The following is a 22,231-nucleotide window of genomic DNA, read 5'->3' as shown; positions in this document are numbered from 1 at the left end:
AAAATATTTCAGTTGAGCTGAAATGCTATGTGTGTATCTTTTGCCCCCTTAATATTTCATAGCTATGCTCAAGTATAGCTTTAAGGGAAGTTCATGAGTTTGCAAAAACATTGCGTATTGTACCAGACAGCTCATCATCACTCTGAGGTTTAGAGCTAGAAGGAATATTCAAGATTATCCATTAAATTGTGTTCCAGAGAACTCTTGTATTTGATTTCATGCTCCCAAGGCCTGCCCCTCCACACTAGCTTTATGGTCATAAAGAAGCTGAAACCTTATCGCTCTATTAATACTGACACAGAAGCAAGCACTATGAAACATCTAAAAATAGATCACATTATATTTTTTTAGTAGAGTTAATGATATCCATGTCTGGTTCTCTTTTTAGAGTCCAAGGCATTCTGAATTTGAGAACTTCACCATGCTAATCTTTGAACTAGCTTCTGTAAATTCTTGGCTAAGAAGACGGACAATGAGGAAACTTATCTAAGAAGCAGACATTGGCCACTCTTCAAAAATACCCTAAATTCTATTGTTGAAACAATTTAGGTCAAATCTCAATTTCCATAAAATTCAGGGAAGAAAGAAATGTGTTAAACTGTACTTTGCAATTCAAAATATAGACTCTGTAAGAAACTACAGGACAAAATAAGTGAAACATGGTTTTAAAAAATAAGATGAGGAAAAACATCTCTGCAAGAATTGAGGAAATTTGATTAATTTTTAGCATAAATTTTTAAGATTGAAGATGGCATTATGCTTATATTTAAGAGTGTTTTTCTTAAGATATACACTGAAATACTTAAGGATAAAATAATTTCCTTCAAAATATTCAGGGGTTAGGGCAAATGGGTAGAGATATGAAACAAATTCAGCCATGAGTTGAAATTGATGAAGTAAGGGAGATCAGTGTGCAGGTCCTTCTGCAAAGATTAAGTGTGGCCATTAAAGAGAAACATGAATTCTCTACTTGCTTTCTCTTACATTTTTAGGACTGGACTCATAGTGTCTAACCCTTTTGCGCCCTGCCATCCACACCCCCCCACACACACACACCAACCTGGTATATAGCTGAAACTCAGTAAGTGATTTCCAGACCTCTGTTACTATATTCCTCTAACTTTGCAACAGGCACTCAGTTATTCAAGTGCTAAAATGGAAAACCCTGATTATTTTTCTATAGAAGTCTTCTCTGTAGAAATACAATGTGTCTTTTAGGTACAAAGTCCACAAATCTCTGGCCATTGGAATGATGCTCTTTGTATAAAGTAGTGTTTGATCATCTTTAAACCAATATACCCTGTGCCTAAATATTATTTATGTGTGGGTATACATACACACAAAATATTTGCAAGCAAAATATTTTAGTATTTCCTATTAAAATTGATATGTTTGGGGCAACTTGGTGGCTCAGTCAGTTAAGCAGCTAACTCTTAATTACAGCTCCGGTCATGATCTCACAGACCCTGGGGTCAGGTCCCTCATGGGGCTCTGTGCTGACAGTATGGAGCCTGCTTGGGATTCTCTCTCTCTGCCTGTCTCTCTCTCTCTCTCTCTCTCTCTCTCTCTCTCTCTCTCTCTTCCCCCTCCCTCCATCCCTCCCTCTCTTTCAAAATAAATAAATATATTAACTTTAACAATATTTTTTAAAAAAAGAATTTTCTTTAAAAAAAAGATTCTTTCTCTCCTCTACCCCTCCCCTGCTCTCTCTCTCTTTTCCTCTCTCAATAAAATAAAATAAAATAGACATATTTAAGGTATTTCTCTCAACCAGAAAGTTCTTGTTTTTAATTGGAGGTACATGCATGGATTGAAAACACATATTTCTGAGAAATGGGGACAAAATGCTGTCTGCACATCTTATATGTGTTTCTGACTATGAGTGTGTGTGTATGTGTGTGTGTGTGTGTGTGTGTGTGTGTGTGTGTGTGTGCGTCCATAGGCAAAGTTAGCCAAAAGAATTTTGTCCTTTACTTGGTGTAAAAATTACCTTTGAGATAAGTTTTTGTTTTATGTATAGTCTTGGAACCAGTGTTCGAGATCTCAAGCTTGACACTTTACCTTTGAATAGTTATCGTTATTTTCTCAGCAACTAAACTAAAAAAGCTTTTGGAATCAGTGAGCACAAAGGAAACCACAATGAGTAATTAACGTAATATGAGTGATGACAGGACTTCCATACAAGTTCTGGATTCTGCTTCTATACACAGGAAGTCAGCTTTGCATGTCACTTTTTCTAACAGCATGATTCTCTTATCTCGCATTTCATTTCAATTTGTCAACTATTGTTTATTTACAACTCAAGACCCAGGTGGAGGATTTTAGGAAGTAAGAGTGCTAAAATTATTACAAGCTAATCAAATGTCTATGGTGATAGTTCTCAGTAGGGGTATTTTTAATGGGAAAATTTCCCGCATATCTCTGACATATTTCACTAGGCGAAACTCTTTGGTCCAAGTAATGAAAATTCACTGTCAAAAAAAAAAAAAGTCTTCTACTAAAAATATTTTCTGTTCTTCAGGAAGTCATGTGTAACCTACATGCTTTCACAAAATGGAAGGAGGGAAGCAAACATTTTCCTAAACGATATATAACTTTGATAGAACTTACAATAAACTTAGTTGGCAAAATGAGGGCCAACTACAAATTTCCACTGTTTTCTATACACCAGTTTATCTATCCTACTCTAAGCCCCACCTGCCTAAAATATCATCTCTGTTTTCATTTTTCTTTCTTTTCTCTTCCCATCTAAGAGTTTTAAATTTTCTGATCTCTAGGTTAGGCACCATCTAATTATTTTAAAGAAAGGTAAAAATTAACATAAGCAAATCCAACTCCTGCTAGCCTGTTCCTACAAATCTATGTGGTATTTTTCTTTCTCTCTCCATGGGACTGGTTTCCTACTTTGCTTTCAGTCTTTTAAAGATATATTTGAGGAGACATTTACTGTTGCCCGAAATAGTCCCTGAGATTCTGTTCAATATGTCTTTTTGATCCTTTAATTATATTTTTTGTTCTTTTTGGCAGCTTTTATAGATCTTCCAATCCTCTTTGTCACTACACATTACATTGTTACAAGGCTTCTGTTTATTGCCTATAGTACCCTTTATATTCCACTTAACTACATGGGTCTCTGATGAGTCTAAAATGATGAGTGCCAATTGACTTATCTATGAATTGATAGAGGAACTCTGAACAAAGAGCTATTATTTGGAATCCCCTCTTCTAGCTAATAGTTCCCCAAATGCTATTTCATTCCAATGAGTCCAAAAGAAATCACCTTGTTACCATTATACAATATTTTAGTAGCCTCAGTCCTAGTAGAAAGATGTCGTAGCCTAGAAATTAGATGGTAACATTAAGTGATCATTTAAGTGCTTACTGCCAGAGCACTTTAATACTTTGAATGCTAAAAGTACAAAGGAAACCTTATTGAAGAGAAGCCTATACACTCATAGAATGTCAGTAATAGTAACCAAGTATAAATAAATATGAATTCTACTAAGCAAATGACCTCTATCACAACATGGTCTCTGTGTGTTTAATAAAAATGTATATGCCAATAATACCATTTAGACATTCCGTTCAAAACGTCATCGAGCTCCTACCATGTGCCAAGTCCTACCCTACTCTCTGGAAATACATGGACAAATGTCCCCAGGCATCCCCTCTAACAAAAGGACTAGATATGTGCATGAATGCACTTCTTTCTACAAAGAAGAAACCTCAAAAAGAATAGCATTGATGCACCTAGAGATACAAAGATACATAAAATATCCTTTCCTTCAGAAAATGTCTCTTTAATACAAGAATTCACTCTTCCTTTTCCATCTATGCTTTAAGTAATAAAAATTAAAATTTTACAGAGGTGCCTGGGTGGTTCAGACAGTTAAGCATACGACTATTTTTTTTATTTTGAATGTTTATTTATTTTTGAGAGAGAGACAGAGAAACAGAGCACAAGCAGGTGAGGGGCAGAGAGAGAGAGGGAGACACAGAATCCAAAGCAGGCTCTAGGCTCTGAGCTGTCAGCACAGAGCCTGATGCAGGGTTCCAATTCACAAACCTGAGCCAAAGTCAGACGCTTCACCGACTGAGTCACCCATGTGCCCCAAGCATCTGAGTTGATTTTGGCTCAGGTCATGATCTCAGTTCATTTCGGCTCAGTTCATGAGCTCCAGCTCTACTTTGGGTCCTGCACTGATGGCATGGTGCCTGCTTGAGATTCTTTCTTCCCTTTCTCTCTCTACCCTTCCTCCACTCTCTGTCTCTTGCTCACTTTCTCTCTCAAAATAAATAAATAAGCATTAAAAAAGTTAAAATTCTATGAAAGGAATTCATGTCAAAGTTTGAATATAAAGTCCAAAATGTAAGGACTCCTTCAAGTCTGTTCAAATGTCATCCATGCTCTTGGCGAGACCTACCTTTACCGTTCTATTTAAAATTACAGTATAGCCCCCAGTGCTCTGTTTAGTCTTTCCTTCCTTTATAGCAGTCATTACCTCCTAACATATTATCCAGCATCTTATTTATTATCTACTTCATCCCACTAGAAAACAAACTTCATGTGGGCAGAGTATTAGGTCAGCTTCGTTCACTGGAAAGAAGTAGCCAACATCATTAGTAGTTGATCTAAAGACAACATCAGTGCCTGGCCCAGAGTAGACAACTGTTTAATTTTTGTTGCATGAATAAAGACTCACTGAGTATAAATCGGAAGAAAATAACATAATAAAATATTGGAAATCATTACCATTATCATCATTATTATTCAGTTTTTAGTTTGTTCAAGGTATGAATTTAAAAATAAGCAAGTACTTGTTTTGCGTTGCCTTTTCAATATGCTTAACTAAGAATGCTTTTCTATAATACCTTTAGTCTCATAATGTGGAGATATTCTATATGCTAACTAACTAGAATTTAAATAAAAACTTGAAACAAAAAAAAATAATGTGGAGATATGGTGTTGGGAAAGAGATGTGAGTGTCATTGAGGGAAAAGAGGGTGAGGAAGGGAAAAATCAGTGGCTAGTTATACCCGGATATGCATGCTGAGTATGTGGTATATAAGTGTACAAACCCATGTTGTGCTGAGTTAAGACAAATATCATGATAATTCAAAACAAAAGATCATTTGTATCAATTTACTAGGCATTTCACATGAAAGAGCCTGAAAGCGCTTGAACTACTTAACAAACTGTTTCATTCCCTATTTCACTTTGTAAATATAGACACAGAATGAGAAAACTCTCCTTACCTAGTATATTCTACAATATTGGTGGTATGGGAAGAAAATACTGTTTTATTCTATTTAACTTTAGGATAATTTATACAAGTGAATCTTGAAGAAAAATTATTTTATGTTTCTCATATTATTCTCAGATATTAAAAATATGAATTTGCTGAAGCAAATTCAAGCAAAAGGTCTAAGGTGAACTCAAAGGGATCAAAAGTTATTTTGAACACTGAAAACTATTTACTCCTTGATCACCAAATTAGTTGAATAAACATGTATTATTATCCACCTTGCTCAATTAGAAATTGAAGTCTAACTTGCTCTTGCCTCTTTGTTAATCGTTGTAGAGCAATACAAGCAAGCAATAAATTCTAAAGCGAGTTGAATCCGACCCTGTTTGGTGGAATTGTGAAGGATTTTCATTTGGTTTGCTCTCACTAGACATGGGAAACAACTATTATCCTTCCAAATGTGAATACTTATATGAGCATTAATTGCAGATGGCTACTTTGGATTTTTCCATGTTTTTCTTTTTTCTTGTTGTTGTTGTTGACCTGGGGTGAACAAGTCTCAATTCTTTTCGCATGACTTTACAGTTCTTCATTTTCCTTTTTCCCCTCTTGGTCTTTAGCTAATATTCCAATAACTTTTCTTAGTAAAACCTTCATGAAAATTAAATTCCATGTGTGAAAGGATCCACTTAGTGGCTTAATTTTAATTGAGTACTCATTTTCATTATACTGTAATTCTTCCTCACTAATTAAATGCATATGAAATTACAATAATATTCTTCAAATCTCAAGATCATAGCCAGTAAAAAAACTTAACTTTTAGTTTACTATCTAATTTTAGATTTAAGTACCTCAAAGTCAAATGACTAGTTAAATGTTGTTGTTACAAACTTTTACTTATGTTGACTCAACCAAATTCACAATAAATTTCTGAAATATAACAAAGAAGTTTTGGGTTTTATCTGTACCAGTCTTCAGCTTAACAGTTAAGAGATATTTAAACTGCTTTAGTTAATCGAATGTAAATCAATCCTTTTTCTCCACTCAATGTCATTTATCAACCCAACTAAAGGTATAGTCCTTTAGCCTACTAAAGGTAACAAGGAGAGAAACCTTAGAACAAGGGACAGCAGAATAAGAAGCATCTATCTGGGACTCTCATTTCAATAAGGTCAGTTACATTGGGTTTGCCAAATGCTTAGATCACAGATTTTGAAAGACAAAATAACTATCCATTATAAATATATGAATACATATAGGCATTTCAGGATAAGAGTAGAGTATAATTTTCCATTCAACCAGGGGAGGAATTATTTTAAGTATAGAGAGGACAGACTTTAGGGAAAAAAAATTCATAGACTATGGTCAATCACTTCCTCTACCCTGGCCCCATCCATTCTAGTCCATGCACAGCCATTAGGGACTGTTTAAAATTGTGCTCAGTGTAAGGGAAGGAGAGGTAATATAAATATAAATGAGGTTGGGTTGGAGAGAGAAATTTTGACCATCTCTCCCACCTTTCACCATTTGGCTTTCTCTTTCCTTCCCTATACCCTTCCTGGTAAAATATGGATCTCACTGTTTTTATTTGTTTATTTGTTTTGTTTCATTTTGTTTTGTTTTTGCTTTTTGTTCACTTAATTTGGGTTTGGGGTTTTGTAAATGTGAATAATTGTTGTGTGTTAAAGGTCAAGGTCAGAAAACCAAGCCTTGAAGAGCCATCGTGATTCAGATATGCCCAATTTCTCACCCTCATCCGTGCACTCTCTTTTTCCTATTTACCCAAATTCCACCACTTGTTAGAAACCCAAGCTTGATCATCTTTGTGCATTAACCAAACAAGCAATGGAAAACCTGTCCCTTCCCAAATTAAGGCTAAACAAAAATTGGCACTTATAATTTACTGTCCCATATCCAAGTATATGACTAATTTCCCCAATAAGATTATAGGCAACACCAGGCAACGTCAAGGATAGAGAGCCTGCCTTATCTGTCCAGCACAGCATCACCAGCATATAATACAATGCCTGGCACATAGTGGATGATTGGAGAAACCATTTTATACCTCTCTGAATTCGAACCGTGGCCCATGAAGTTAACTTTCAGAGACTTTGGAAAGGTCATTTAACCCTGAGTCTACAAGGGAGAATTAGAAGGAATGATTGATGATTTTGCGAAATGGAATTGAGCAAGACTTGCTCAGCCTTTTTTAAGTTTCTTTTCAAAAAAGCCTGTTCTCAGTTGTACATCAAGGTGGGAGAGCTGCAGTTGTAAGTGAATACGTTTGACTCAGGGACTAGGAGGTATGAGAAGTCTGGTTACAGATCTAGGCCCTGTTTTCTAAACAGCTTTAACAGTAATAAAGCTGATATTCAGATTGCTACCTGTTTGAATACTGTGTCTTATTTCTGTATTGATTCTAAATATAGAGGTTGAGAGAAGATATCATTATCACCCCTAAAACCTTACCAGTAGTAAATACCTAGCAAATACTGATTAGTTTGAATGAATGAATGAATGAATGAATGAATGAATGAATGAATGAATGAAAAGCTATCACCTGGCAAAGATGCTACCTAGTTGTATTTTTGTTTCTCTGTAACATAATTGGCTTGCAAATCGCACTCCTGCTTTGCTCCAGTCATATTTTAACTATTCCTCTTAGGCACTGCTCACAAAGGTAAGAAGCAATGGGCAATGTACAGCTGTCTTTAATTCCATGTGATTTATTTCCTGGGAGACTAGTTAAGGGAATAAAGAACACCTGCCTTCATAGTACTTTCTCTTCCATATTCTACCAACTAGAGATGTAAATGGGTATAGCAATTCCTCTTTATAAAGCCATTAAATCATAATTAAGCTTTATTCACACTTCAGTAAAATTACTTTAGTCAGATAATCTACTAACTCTTTAGCAGAGTACCACTAAATGATTAAATAATGAATTCAGTAAAACAGAAAAAAATGTAAGCATACACTCCCTTCTACACCCATCTTCCTATTGTTTCCTTTAATACTGAAAATTATAAACTTTAATACTGAAAATAATAAACATCTATTTTTTTTCATTTTATACTTGATATATTTTTGCTTTAATTCACATTGTGAATTGTTATTTCATGTGTCCTACTTTTGTTGATCTCCTTTATAAAATGTAGATTTCTAATTCAAAATTTTTCTGGTAATGGTTGGTTTTACATGTCTTTCAGATCCAAAGATATTAAGTCTAATAGTAAGATGTTGGCGTTTCAGTGTCTCTCTCTCTCTTTGGCATCTTTTTCTAACATCCCTTGGGAGTAACAACTTTCAAATCACATCTGGTCTTACAGGCTAGATAATAAACTTACTTAAATAATTACTACTGCAATGAAAAATAATTCTGCCATTAATTAGAATGCAGAATGATGCAGCCACTATGGAAAATAGTATGGAAATTTTTCCAAAAAGTTCAAACTGGGCTACTATAAAATCCAGCAACCCTACTTCAGAATATTTACCCAAAGAATTGAAATCAGGATCTCAAAGAGATATTAGCACCTCATGTTCATTGCAGCACTATTCACAGTAGCCAAGATATGGAAGAAACCTAAGTATACACCAACAGATGAGTAGATAAAGAAAATGCAGCATATACATACAATGAAATATTACTAATCTTTAAAAAAAGGAAGGAAATCCTGTCATAGATGGCAACATGGATAGACCTGGAGGAGAGTATGTTAAGTGAAATAAACCAGTCACAGAAAGACAAATACTGTATGATTCCACCTATACAAGATATTTGAAATAATCAAACCCAAAGAATCAGAAGAAAGTCCCTTTTCAGCGGCTAGGGGAAGGGGGAAATGGGAGTTACTATTCAACAGACAAATGTTGAACAAAGTCTTAAATGTTTAAGATGAATAAGTTCTAATGATCCGCTGTACATTATCCCTAAAACTGTATTGTACAGTTTAATATTTGTTAAGGGGCACCTGGGCGGCTCAGTCAGTTAAGTGTCCAACTCTTGATTTTGGCTCAGGTCATGTTGTCAGGGTTGTGAGATCTAGCACCACGTCTGGCTCTGCCCTGACAGTGAGGAGCCTCCTTAGGATTCTCTGTCTTTCCCTCTTTGTCTGCCCCTTCCCTGTTAGCACTCTCTCTCTCTCAAAATAAATAAATAAACATTAAAAAAAATCTGTTAAGAGGATGGATCTCATATTTGGCACTCTAACTACAAAAAAATAATAAAATAAAATAAAATAAAATAAAATAAAATAAAATAAAATACTTCCACCACATCACATAGTATGTGATAATTCAAAATGACTATTAATAGCTCAGAGGTAGCCATCTATTTGCCTCTATAATTAATTCCATATTACATCATATTTTGTCACCACCCAAGAGAAAATCCCTGTCATCATTTCCTATTACCTCCCAATTGTTCCCCCTGCTTCCAAACTCTGCCTACTTCTACCTGTCTCATGCAGTGCCCTTAAGGCTATCTTTCATAAACATCTATTACATAGCACTAATCTTCAAACTCCGCAATAAACATTCCGAGTCCCCTCATCTGGCCCGTTCTCTATATGTAATCCCTTAGACTCCCCAACTCTCTAGACCTTTATGCACAAATGTCTCCCTCCCTGTCTGCTTACACCCTGCTTATCCTTCCTAGTCTTGCTCATGATATGCCCTCAAAGATCCAAGTCAGAATTAACCACTGATTTACCTGTGCTCTCACTGCATGCATGTGTACTGTTTGGGTGTTAGCTTTTGTTTTAATTGCTTAAGTTACTCTTCTACCCTGCCAGATCATGACTTCTTGGATGGAAAAACCTGATGCCTAATTCAATTTTGTATCCTCACAGAAATAGCTCACCATTGTTCACACAATAAGGTAGTCTCTACATACTTGGGGAATGCACAGAAATATGGGCCATTGTGTGATGTTAGGATGTTGTTCTCATGCTGGTATCATGAGTTTTCAAAACAATTCTTTGAGGCCCACTGGCTACTGTGTCTTGTCTGCTTTTTTTTTTCTTTTTTTACTTGGAATAAAGACAGATGTCCCCCATAGGGATAGTTCGTGCTAAAGGGTGGAAGATGAAAATAAAGAATGAGTTGGGACTCAAGAGCAACACTTGCCTCATAAGCATCCTTAGGTTTCAATACCAACTAGGTGTGTCATACAGCTAATGTCTTCAGAAGATTCTAGAAGATGCTTTCTAATCATTCTTTGGGCTTCCTAATGGGTTGCGTCTATTATTAATATCAATCTTACGTTGAAATAAATCTACTCCTCCATTACTGGAGACAAGGACTAAAGTACATGCAGCATACACAATCCAATTGTTCTCCTTTTTCCCTTTACTTGTCACTTAAAATACTTGTCAAATTTTACTATATGTCATTAGCAAATTCATTTAATTCACTAATGCAGTTTCAAAATATTGCATTCCTATACCAAATCCCCAACTAGTTTACAACTAATAATCAGTCTGTTTTTATCCACCTCTGAAAAATACTAAGGCTGCCATATCTTTATTGATATTGTTGCAGACGTTACATTTAGTGCTACTACATACTTGGCGCTCAATAACAATGTTAACTAATTTTGAGAATAATAACTAAAGATGACACATATACTTCAATTTTTCTCTACTTTGAGTCCATGTGTTAAAGTACCTCCCATTTTGTTTTCTTTCTATTATAATTCTGGAATAATCCTTAAATTTGAAAAAATAAAGCATTAACATGCCTCAAGCATGCCGTATAGAAGTAGGTCAACCTGTCATGATCCTGTTTCTATCTTTTGGCCTTGCTTTAATGAAACCCTGTTAAGGCATAAACTGATGGCATATATAGTCATTTATGCTTATTAAAGTCTATATGCAATTGCACCAAAAAAATTGCATATATAGACTTGAGTGATAACTGTCTATTGTTCTGAGAAAGACATCTTATTTCAAATAGAATTATGAAGCTATGTTGGAAAAATAGGATTTGGGAGCACATTGACATCACTGAGAACTCCACCTTGACCCCCTCCCGAAGGCCTCATTAATAATAGTTAACATGATGTGTTTGGCACTGTTTCTAAAGTTATCAATGTATTTTTTCATCTAATCCTCACAAAAAAAAAAACAATGAGGTAGGTAATGTTAAGATCTCCATTTTATAGAAGAGCTAACTGAGGCTTGGAGGGGTCAAGATCATTCCACTAGTAAATGAAAACACAGTGGTTTCTGAACGTAATCAGTGTGTTTTATAATCCACAACCTTCTACCATTTTATCATATCCCTCTGCTTAAAGCCAAGTAGAAAATTTCAGCTTAAACTGAGTTATGTATTACCCCTTTTTCTTTTTCTAAGCTTACTTCTACTTCTTCTTTCCAATTTTTTTAAATGGGGAAAAGACACAATTCAATTATGAACTCACTTGAATTTATTTATGAGAGCTTTGTTTCAAAACTGCCTTGGATGAACCGCAAAACACCCAAGTCAACTAAGAATTAAATCTGAAAATCTGTAAATCTGTAAGCTGTCAAAGTGAAATGTCAAGACATCAGCTATATGCTGTAATCGCAGGAGAACCAGAATACTTTGAGAAAGTTTTACACTGAATTCCAGGCCCTTGAGTCCTCAAGTTCTCAAGACTGTTAGGACTATACATGCTGTAAACATGGAGATGCATCCCTTAGTTCCCCTTCACGAAGGACATGCTGCCCTGCTGCAAGGAGTGAGGTCACTGGACAATCATCAGCTGTGAGATTCATCAGGGTCTCCCTGAACTGCAGAGAGCTTCCTTGCAACATGCCCTGCATGGAGAGCCCCCTGCCCACACTGGTCACTGAGCCAGGCGGGGATTTGAAGGCCAAGGCCCAACACAGGAAACTCTGATGGGCAAGTGCTTTCTGTCAGGTTGACCTAGGCTTTGTCAAACCTGTATCACAGTTTACTTCTCTGCTCAACTCTTTCCCCTAATAAATATCTGGCTCCCTAAATACCATTTCAGTGTCTTCTTCTGGAGAACCTAACTCATTATAGACACTTAAGCCAAATGAGTCTAGATAAGAATCCAAAGGCTTTGGGGAGTCTCAAGAAATAAAGATCTACTTTTTCTGGGGTCTAACCCAGAAACTACTAGATAAATATGAAACATTGCAAGACACCTGAATGGTTTCCTTTCTGCATGTATCCCTAAAATGTAAGAATTAGCCTAGATTTCAAGTGAATTTGACACTTGAAAGACACTTAAAGTTCAGTCAAGTTTCTTAGGCCAAGGCTAATGGTACCCCTAAGTTGCTCAATGTCCAGGGCTGGACATTCACTTTTGGGGTGCCACTAAGCGCAAGTTCAACATGCAGCTGCCTAAAATAAAATTCATACACACATACATATACACATACACTTCCCTCAACCTTCTAAAGATCTCTTGATTAACCTTGAACCAATTGTGTCTGCAATTAATAACATTATCTCCACCTCTTCAAAGTTATATTTTTCTCCTATCCATGTAATTATGTTTACAAAACACACAAATAAGCCCCACCTCACCAAAGGGTTTGTAGCCAATGTGGATAGCAAGAAATATGCATTAAAATTAGTTCATACTCATAGTTTGATTTCTTTTAGTGTGGAGCATACAAATATTGTGGTCTGGTGCCAGATAGATTATAAAATAAGTAGTCAAAATTATGTGTCTTTGTGACTTTATATGATTTTGAAGGATAAAGACTGAAATTAGTAGTCCCCAAGTCCAATTAATACTAATTACTTTTGTCTGCAAATGTATAGGAGGAACATCCGTAAGAGTGTAGACTTTCCCACACATAATTTCTCAATACGCTAAAGTGGAATTTTCCTGTGTACATGTAATTACCCCATTTTTAATCTTTTATTTTACAATTGTATTTTTCTTTAAATTACATAAATCTCTCTTTTTTTAAGTTGATTATTGATTTTGAGAGAAAGAGAGAAAGCCAGTGAGAGTAGGGGAGGGGCAGAGAAAGAGGGAGAGAGAGAATCCCAAGCAGGCTCCACACTGTCAGCACAAAGTCCTACACAGGGCTCAATTCCATGAAACAGTGAGATCATGACCTAAGCCGAAATCAAAAGCTGGACTCTTAACCGACTGAGCCTCGCAGGTGCCCCTGAATTACATAAATTTCTACATGATACTTACTCTTATATTACTTTTTAAATGGAACTTTTAATAAACTGCACAAACTCTGGGTGTCATGCTTTCTAATATTTATAAAACCTGAGGATTCTTTCACAAATTGTAGGTAATTTCTGAGGAAAATACATTTTTGTGAGGGAACTTGCATAGAAGTAGAAATTGCAACAAATTCTCTGTTTGTTGGTTTTTCTTCCAAGGAAGCTGATATTGTTGCTTTATCATATCATAAGATGTTTGGTTTTTGTTTTTTTAATGATCTCAAAACTGTGATTCTGTAAGCACATGTGACATTTCCTCTGAACATTTCATCTCTTTAGGGCTTTTGATTTTTTCCTTAAAATCAAAATTCATTGTAAATCTACATTTAGGAGTCTATTTTGATTTCCTGGTAAGATGACCAAAATTTTATACCCCAATACTCTTCGTTTGAAATGAGGTTTAAAAGGGTTGATGATTCAAAGCATTTTCCAAGATAAGAACAATGCAACAACTGTTAATTCGAGTCACACAGCTAAATTCTCCTTCAAAAAGGTTTGAAAATGTGTCCCTGGTGCTATGCTCAACTGATTTAGAGGGCTGAGGCATAGGAAGTAACAGTCAAAATTCAGGCATAATTTATAATTTAACCTATAAAAGTTTTAAAAGAGTCCAGTGTTCATTGTTGTTTTAGGCTTTTCCTTTGTATTCAGTATCATGTTATTAAAAGTCATCCAGTCATTGTTCCTTAATCATTCCACATCCTAACATCATTCTGGGCTACTTTTGAAGATATTGGTCCTTTACTTTGAGGCATTTTTCTTTGGATCTATTAGTTTGAGACAGTGGAAACCAGTCAAAATGAGATGTTTCTTGAAGTCTAAAATTGCTAAAGGTAAACACCTATCACATTAGATTTCTGCATACGTGAAGCTTACAAGACTATATGAGAAAAACAAATTGAAAACTGAAAAACAGCATGTTTTGTTATAATACATGACAATACTTTGGTCGAAGTGGAAGGAATATGTCAACTATAAATGGCATTGCCCTATTTGTAGAATTATTTGTAGAATTATTAATGGCTATATAAAGCAAAAATCCTTACTAATTCTTCACTTAAACAATCTGTTCTCAAAATGCAACCAAAAAAAGGAGAACAAAGGAGAGAAAAATATATATATTTCATTTTATGTCAAGACAAAGTACATATATAAATGGGCTCTTGAGTAAGCCATAACATTACAGCAGGAGATATGATTTAGAGTATTCCAAAGCCAGGTTAAACAACTAACTATGGCTTCAAGTATATAAGTAGAATAAACAAAACGCCAAATTAAAAAAAAATCCACATGGTGTTTGGGCCTAATTAAAATTCTAACCAGATTTGCTACAGGTATATTTCACTTGATGTACAAAACAGGCATCCTTGTGTCCTTGTGTTAACTCCAGCACTTACACATCCTTGAAATGGGAATAATTACATTGTTTCTTCCCCTGGGTGTGAGAACTTACCAGTAAAATATTCTGGACACAAAGCCTCAAGCTAATTTAGCAACAACTCCCATAAAAAATTTGAATATATAACATTATAGCTGCAATAATCCCCTTAAGCTACTAATAGAAATGAAAATGATTTACTCTGGGAATCTGACTGTATTGCTTTAAATCATTTGTCTATGTAAATTATTTGTGTATCAAAAAAAGTAGGAGCCCCATGTGTTTATTTCCATTTTTACCAAAGCCTAGAGCCATATAACACATTTGATTTCTGGCTCACCTGATGTTTCTTAGCTATTATTTTACATCGATACTCATCCTCTCAAGAAATAAAATACACCTGAACCAAGCTTGGGAAAGAAAGAAGTTTAAAACTAGAATTTATTTCAATGTATTATTGCATAGATAATACGGTAAGAGTCAAAATCTTAAAGTGTTCTTTATTGGTAATTTAAATCTTATTTTTCATTCTTAGAGTTGTACTATCAAAATGTAGATACTTAAAATTCAGAATGAAGGCACAATTTCTATGTGTGGAATAGTTAATGAGACTTCTCTGCAGTTATGCCTACCACTTCAACAATTAAAAGTACTGTAACAGTGGTAATCAATCAATTACAACATCCTAAGTTAATATTAGGTTATCTGCCTTTGGTTAAACATAAGCCAATGTGTGGGGGGGGGGGGGAATCACAAGGTTAATTTACTTGAACACTTCTCTGTTCTGGACATTTGTAAACAAATGAGTCAGATTCAAAAGTAATTTTTATTCTAGTTATGTTTCTCATTTTAAATAAAAATATAGAATTTAGAAAAATTCCATTACAACATATGTTCATAAAATGTAGGTTTATTAACAAGCACCTTAATGAGCATCTTTTATGTGGTAAAATTGTTCTGAATCCAGAAGGGGTTTCCAATATTGTAAGCTAATTTTTACTTTATGGTAATACATTAATATGCTTTTACATTTAGTTCTAAATCATAGATAAAACTTATTCAGTAAAATTCTTAGTGATACATCCACCTATTGATTGAAGTTAGAACTTTACGTTAGCCAAGAATCTCCCTGTGAGATATAAAAGATTGATACGTTGCATTTAGTAAGTTCACAAAAAAAGAAAAAGAACAGAGGGGCCTTAAAAATATTTTTATGAGTTGAATTCATTTAGACTAAATGAAAAAAATCAAGTGTAAACCAGGAGTTTTGAGGAGCCCAAAACCGAGTTTGATGCTGGCTTTTGTAGCTTTCTTCCAATCCTTGGTCACTATAAATACCCTAGAAAATACTAGTCACATCAAGGACATTCAGTCTTACGTAGCAAACTCCTGAAGCCTTGAAGTGGGGTCTGGCATGACCATTGCTTAAGAGATATTGAAAACTCTCTATTAAACCCCCAGCTTTTGGTACAAGTCAGAAATGTGAAGAAGGTTTAATGAAGATGGGAGGGCAAAGGAATGTTCTCTATTTCCACAATAATAGAACCTACATTCACTTCTACACCACAACTAATTCTGTTAAGCATGGTCAGGTGGAAACTCAAGTCTCCATCAGCCAGAAAAGGAAGCAGGAAGCCAAGACTAGTGCTATTTCTACAGACATTTCCCCCACCAGATTTCTTAGCTTCCTACCCAGGGTTGGGATGCAGATAAAGGAAATGAGGTGCCTATCAGGTAACATGGAAGGAGTCACACCATGGCCCTGCTAGTGATGGCCTCCTTCCATGGGGCACCTTTGGTATCTCACTTGCCTTATCCTCATCTAAGCCCGGTTTGGTACAGCTTTTTCAACAGTTTTATGGCAAGAAGCTCAAAATGACAAGGCACTATTGATGACCAACAAATGAATCTATACTTTAGAAGTCGGGGGGGGGGATATAAAAAATAGAGTACATAAACAAAAATGTTTAAAAGGGAAGTTATCTCCTAATTAAAGAAATATTGTCCACCTAAAATATATAAAGTTGTTTATCACCCAGACTAATTCTTCAACTATTCATCTGGGATTGAAACATACTCTATTATTTTGGGGAACCTGTGTGGCTCAGTAGGTTAAGCATCCGACGTAGGCTCAGGTCCTAATCTCACGGTTTGTGGGTTCGAGCCCTGCGTCGGGCTCTATGCTGACAGCTCAGAGCCTCAGCACAGAGCCTGGAGCCTGCTTCAGATTCTGTGTCTCCCATTCTCTCTGCTCCTCTCCCATTCACGGTCTGTCTCTCTCTCAAAAATAAACATTAAAAAAAGAATTTTTTTAAGTAAAAAAAAATTTACAAAAAGAAACTCTATTATTTCAAAAATTTGCATCAGCAGGGATGAAATCCAGCCCTAACACATATCTGTATGTAGTAAAAGTCTAATACAATAGTTATTCTTGACAGTGTATGATAACCCTATCCCTACCCCCATCTCTAATATGTACAAAGAGGTTCCAATATAATTACGAAGCCTACTTCCTGGGAATGTCTTTAAAGCTACTACAATATAGCTAAATTATTCTAATTGTGGGACTTTTTGTAGCTGACAATTTCTAATCAAATGACAATAGCTCCTCAAGATTGAGCTAAATAGGTAGTTTTATGTTGGAATCAGAATATAAAATCTTACAAAATGAAAACCATTGAAAGGGAATAATGACTCCTACGGCTCAATTGTATCTGAAGTACCAGAGAGAAGGACACTTGGACTGTTAGGTTCCTGGCTTAATTGTAACACAGGTCACCATTTTTAAAAACAAGTGGATTAATGTTAGAAGCGATACCTATTAAACACTTTTCTATTCATAGGGAACTTAACCTTTTCAATTTAATACATTTGATTTCCAAATTCATTTGCAAGTAAAAATAAAACTATTTAGTCTTGGTAACATTCCAAGACTTGTGAATTCAGAATTCTTTAATTTATAAGTTTCTTGAAATCAGAGACTATCCACTTACCATCCATTTATTTCCACTTATTAGTCTTCATATATATATTCCCAGGATAGAAGCTTTAAATAGGATATTAGAATGTACATCCTGACTTTTGGAATTGGATTCAAAATGGTGAAAAAAGATTATTTGCTTCATAGTTCTTGGTCTAATTAGCTATAAGCAATATCTTCATAGAGATATATTTAATATTAAGGCAAAGGTGAAAAAATCATCATTATAAATACTTGAGTATTTTCATCAGACATCTTGTCATTGCAATAATTTGTAGTCCATGAAAAACATGAAGCAACTCTAATCTGTCTAAATCTCTCTACTAAAATATAGAGGACAGAATTTTTTTTAAGCATCCAGGGTTTGCTTTTCCAGTATTTTATAGATTTTTAATCACTGATCATGTGTGATGGTCCCACGATCTTTTGAGTAAGTCAAGAAGTGTTTCTACACTACAGATAACAAAATTTGGGTTCAAAGAGGATAAGTGAATTAACCAAGTTCAGAACATTGATAAATGGACAAGAGGGGCTAGAATCCAGACCTTTGTATTCCCCATCCAGTGTGTTTTCCATAACACAACTACAACAGGCTGAATGTAAATAAGGAGCACTGAACATTTTCAATTCTATATTGTATATCCTTGATATCTAATTCCTTTGAATGTACAGCACCTTGAAATTCTTTCCTCTTCCCTGTAAGTGAAATACAGCTATGTCTATTGGCAAGGTACACTTTGTAAATATTGGCCACAAAACAAATATGCAAGGAAGGACCACATAAAAGTACAAGTGCGTCACTGCTGTCGTCAAACCCACTCTGTCACCAACGGGAGAAGAAAAGTGACCTCCTCAGACATTGAGAAGGCAACCAATTTACAGGGCAATGTTTATAGATCTGACCACAGGGTGTCCTCTAAAATCCATTTACTAGCTATAACTAGCTATATTGCCACCAACCTTTAGTAACTATTCTCACTGCCCTTTACTGACCCTTATGTAACTACATCTTAGTAAATTTTGCTATCTTTTTTTTTTTTTTTAACATTTATTCACCTTTGAAAGAGAGAGAGAGAGAGACAGAGCATGAATGGAGGAGGGGCAGAGAGAGGGAGACACAGAATCTGAAGCAGGCTTCAGGCTCTGAGCTCTCAGCACAGAGCCCCAAGCGGGGCTCAAATCCACGAACCGTGAGATAATGACCTGAGCAAAGAGTGGCCGCTTAACTGACTGAGCCACTCAGGCGCCCCTAGTTTTGCTATCTTTAAAATATGATGTCCATTTGGGGCGCCTGGGTGGCTCAGTCGGTTAAGTGGCCCACTTCAGCTCAGGTTATGATCTTGCTGTCCGTGAGTTCGAGCCCCCCGTCGGGCTCTGTGCTGACAGCTCGGAGCCTGGAACCTGCTTCTGTTTCTGTGTCTCCCTCTCTGTCTGCCCCTCCCCCATTCACGCTCTCTCTCTGCCTTTCAAAAATGAATAAATGTTAGCAGAAAATTTTAAATATGATGTCCATCTAAAAAAGAGTAAATTTGGATACAACGTTTTTTTTTAACACTTATTTATTTTTGACAGAGACAGAAAGAGCATGAGAGGGGGAGGGGCAGACAGAGAGGGAGAGCAAGGATTCCAAGCAGGCTCCATGCTGTCAGCACAGAGCCCAGTGGGGGGCTCGAACTTAGAACTGCGAAACTAATAACCTTAGTCAGTTGGACGCTCAACTGGCTAAGCCATGCAAGCACCCCTGGATATAACTTTTTAAGAGAGCAGAGTTTTAAAAGTGAAGGCAGGAAGAAAGATAGGTAGAGGAGTGTTTCACAATAAGTGAATAAAACGCAAGCCCCCTTGGACTGCTGTACAGAATTTTAATTTACTATCGTGAAGTTCAAGAACTTCTATTTCTCATGCCTGGCTTTCCTCCAAAACTCTGGCCAGTAATGATTGAGTGTGAGTAATGACTTTCACATCATGAAATGATGGCTTATTCCTCCCACAAATTTGTCATTCTTAGCTGTGAACTTTGGCAGACCTTTAAAACAGATCTGCCACCGTGAGCTAGAAGAACTACTTTCACTGTAGTCTATCCACATAATTAAATCATTTTGTTGTGGCTGTAGTTGTGGGCATATAGAGCACTTATTAAGATCACGGAGAACTGGCTTCTAATCTCAATCATATCTATGCTATTTTAAGTAGTCGCTCAATTTCTCTGTTTCTTGTGTCTGACGGAGATACCCCTATCCTTGCCCACCTGTTTTTGTAAGAAGAAAAAGATATTCCAAGGGACACAATTTTGTAGTCTTAGAAGACACATCTAACTGTAAATGGTATTATTTTCATTACTATCTGTTCTCTCTGCAGTGATATATGAGTTCCCTTGAGATATTACTAACACTGAGCTAAAACCAATATTTGCTCTCAGAGTTTATATCTAGTGACTGCATCTCTGATGATGGTTTAGAACATATCTCCTTTTTGGCTCTCTTGTTGCAATTAAGCCAAATCTAAGAAAATGGTTGTTTCTGGGTTTCTTAATTTAAAATGGTAGTTTCTGGTACTTTCTCCTGAGATCTTGTGTTCTATCTGTCTCTCTCTCTGTCTCTCTCTCTCTCTCTCTCTCTCTCTCTCTCTCCTTTCCTCCCTCTCACTTTCTCCTTTCTTTCTCTCTCCCTCCCCCTCCTCACTCCTCACTCCTCACCTCTGTCTCTGTCTCCTTCTCCCTTTCCTTTTACTCCTTTCTTTCCCCACCCTATCACCAGAGGCTACAAGCATCTACAGGCACCGCCTGGCCCTACAGATGTCACTCAGGGCTAAAATCCTATTCAAACCTGACTGGAGTAATCTAAGCAGTAGAAGCTGTGGAAGCTTTTGAAGGATTCTTAGGCAACCCAGTGAGTGTGCAAAGTAGTAGCAGAAAACACTCAAAACTATTAGAGCCTATTTTTACCTCAACAGATAGAGGTTGTTTTGTATTTTGTTTTCTACCTCACTTTTTATAGCTCTTACTACTCAAAAAACAATCTATTTAAAGCTACTGTGATCCCTTAAACTTTATATTTACTAAAAGTGATTTTCATTGGCAAAGTTCCCATAGAGTAATTTCAGACTTCTCTGGTAATAAATGCCTTCATAAAATTATAGGAAGGAACGGAAGTTCCTGCTGGAATTTCATGATCCAATGGTGGGGGTGGGGAAGAACACTTAAGGTTCTCTTCCTGGACCTGCTCTTCAGTTATAGATACATTCATAGAGAGAAATGTATCAGCTGCTAATTGTTTCAATGCCTTAATCTGCAAAATAAAAACAATAAATTTGGACTTCTAAAAAAAGGACTAAGCAGGAAAAGGAAAAAAAGGCAATGTCTACATTGTGATTAACAAATATCAGAATTATGTAGATATCATCCTTCCAATTTTTTTTCCTAAAAAATGACATTTCAGAAGAGAAAACTTTACAGTGGGCCAATAAAGAAGAGCTTACCACATTACCTACTGTGATGTGGTTCATGAACATATAAGCAACCTCACTCCTGAAGCAAATTGTGTGTGGTAGTGTCTGGGCACAGGCAGAGCCCTGATAGAATTTAAAAATAATTGCTTTCTAAGCAGAACGCTTACATGTTACATATTCACAGGGATTGTGACCTTTCTTTACACTGGGTGCAAGTTGCCATAATTTTACTCAGAGCAGTTGAAAAGGAACATTTACTAAACCAGTAGGTTCAATACTAAAGCCAGTACTAATAAATTAGCACTTCAGAATGGCACACAAATCTGTATTTGCTTCCTAAGTGACACCTTTGCTTCATGCTAAACTATACCCCCTACGATTTTATCAGAAATAAGAAGTAGGGGACTGTTACCTTGACAGAAAGAAGCCTGATGCCAGCTCTTGAAAATTTCCATTGATGGTGCGCAGGCGCATTGGTAAAGCCAAAACCAGTCTTCAGGGTCTTCACCACTTTGCAAGCTGTCAAAATCCTCGTCATTTTGAAGATGTTGATTTGTGACTAAAATTAAATAAAATTACCTATATTTATGAGAATTTTGTTAGAAGATTTTTTTTAATTAATGCGAAAGAAAGATGGGGGGTGCAGTCTGGTGTTTAAGGCTGACTGCACGGCAATCCTTGAATTTCCATTCATTCTGTCATTAAATATCTTCAGCCACTGCTCCTCCTTCTCTTAACCCCTCCTCCTGAGGTAATGTCCGGAGATGTTCCATGGACATGTAATACAAATTACAAAACATCAAACACTACCTTCTCCTGCTGAGATAATGCTAGTGTTGTAGAAAACCAGTCATCCATCAAAGGAACTGCTTATGCAGCTGAATAGAATGACCTAGCCACAGTGGATAACCTTAGGAATCTCACCCTAAAGAGCAATAACTTTATAATAATGCCAGAGATCAAAGGCTTTTACTG

At 36.0% G+C, this 22,231-nt stretch overlaps 1 protein-coding gene across 1 annotated transcript in view; it reads right to left on the bottom strand.

The window, feature by feature from the left end:
- The window catches only part of CPS1 (carbamoyl-phosphate synthase 1), a 128,226-nt gene extending 106,295 nt beyond the window's left edge, over nucleotides 1-21,931 (bottom strand). Inside the window, exon 1 of the mRNA XM_040476132.1 lies at nucleotides 21,669-21,931. Coding sequence (XP_040332066.1) covers nucleotides 21,669-21,794 — 126 coding nt within the window. The 5' untranslated portion in view covers nucleotides 21,795-21,931. The remainder of the gene's footprint in view (nucleotides 1-21,668) is intronic.
- Nucleotides 21,932-22,231: the final 300 nt, after the last annotated feature.

This window comes from Herpailurus yagouaroundi, unplaced genomic scaffold, assembly GCF_014898765.1.
Source record: "Herpailurus yagouaroundi ecotype Mexico unplaced genomic scaffold, PumYag 140, whole genome shotgun sequence".
NCBI lineage: Eukaryota > Metazoa > Chordata > Mammalia > Carnivora > Felidae > Herpailurus > Herpailurus yagouaroundi.
Note: the sequence above shows the minus strand (reverse complement) of the source record. Positions and strands in the feature narration are given on the sequence as shown.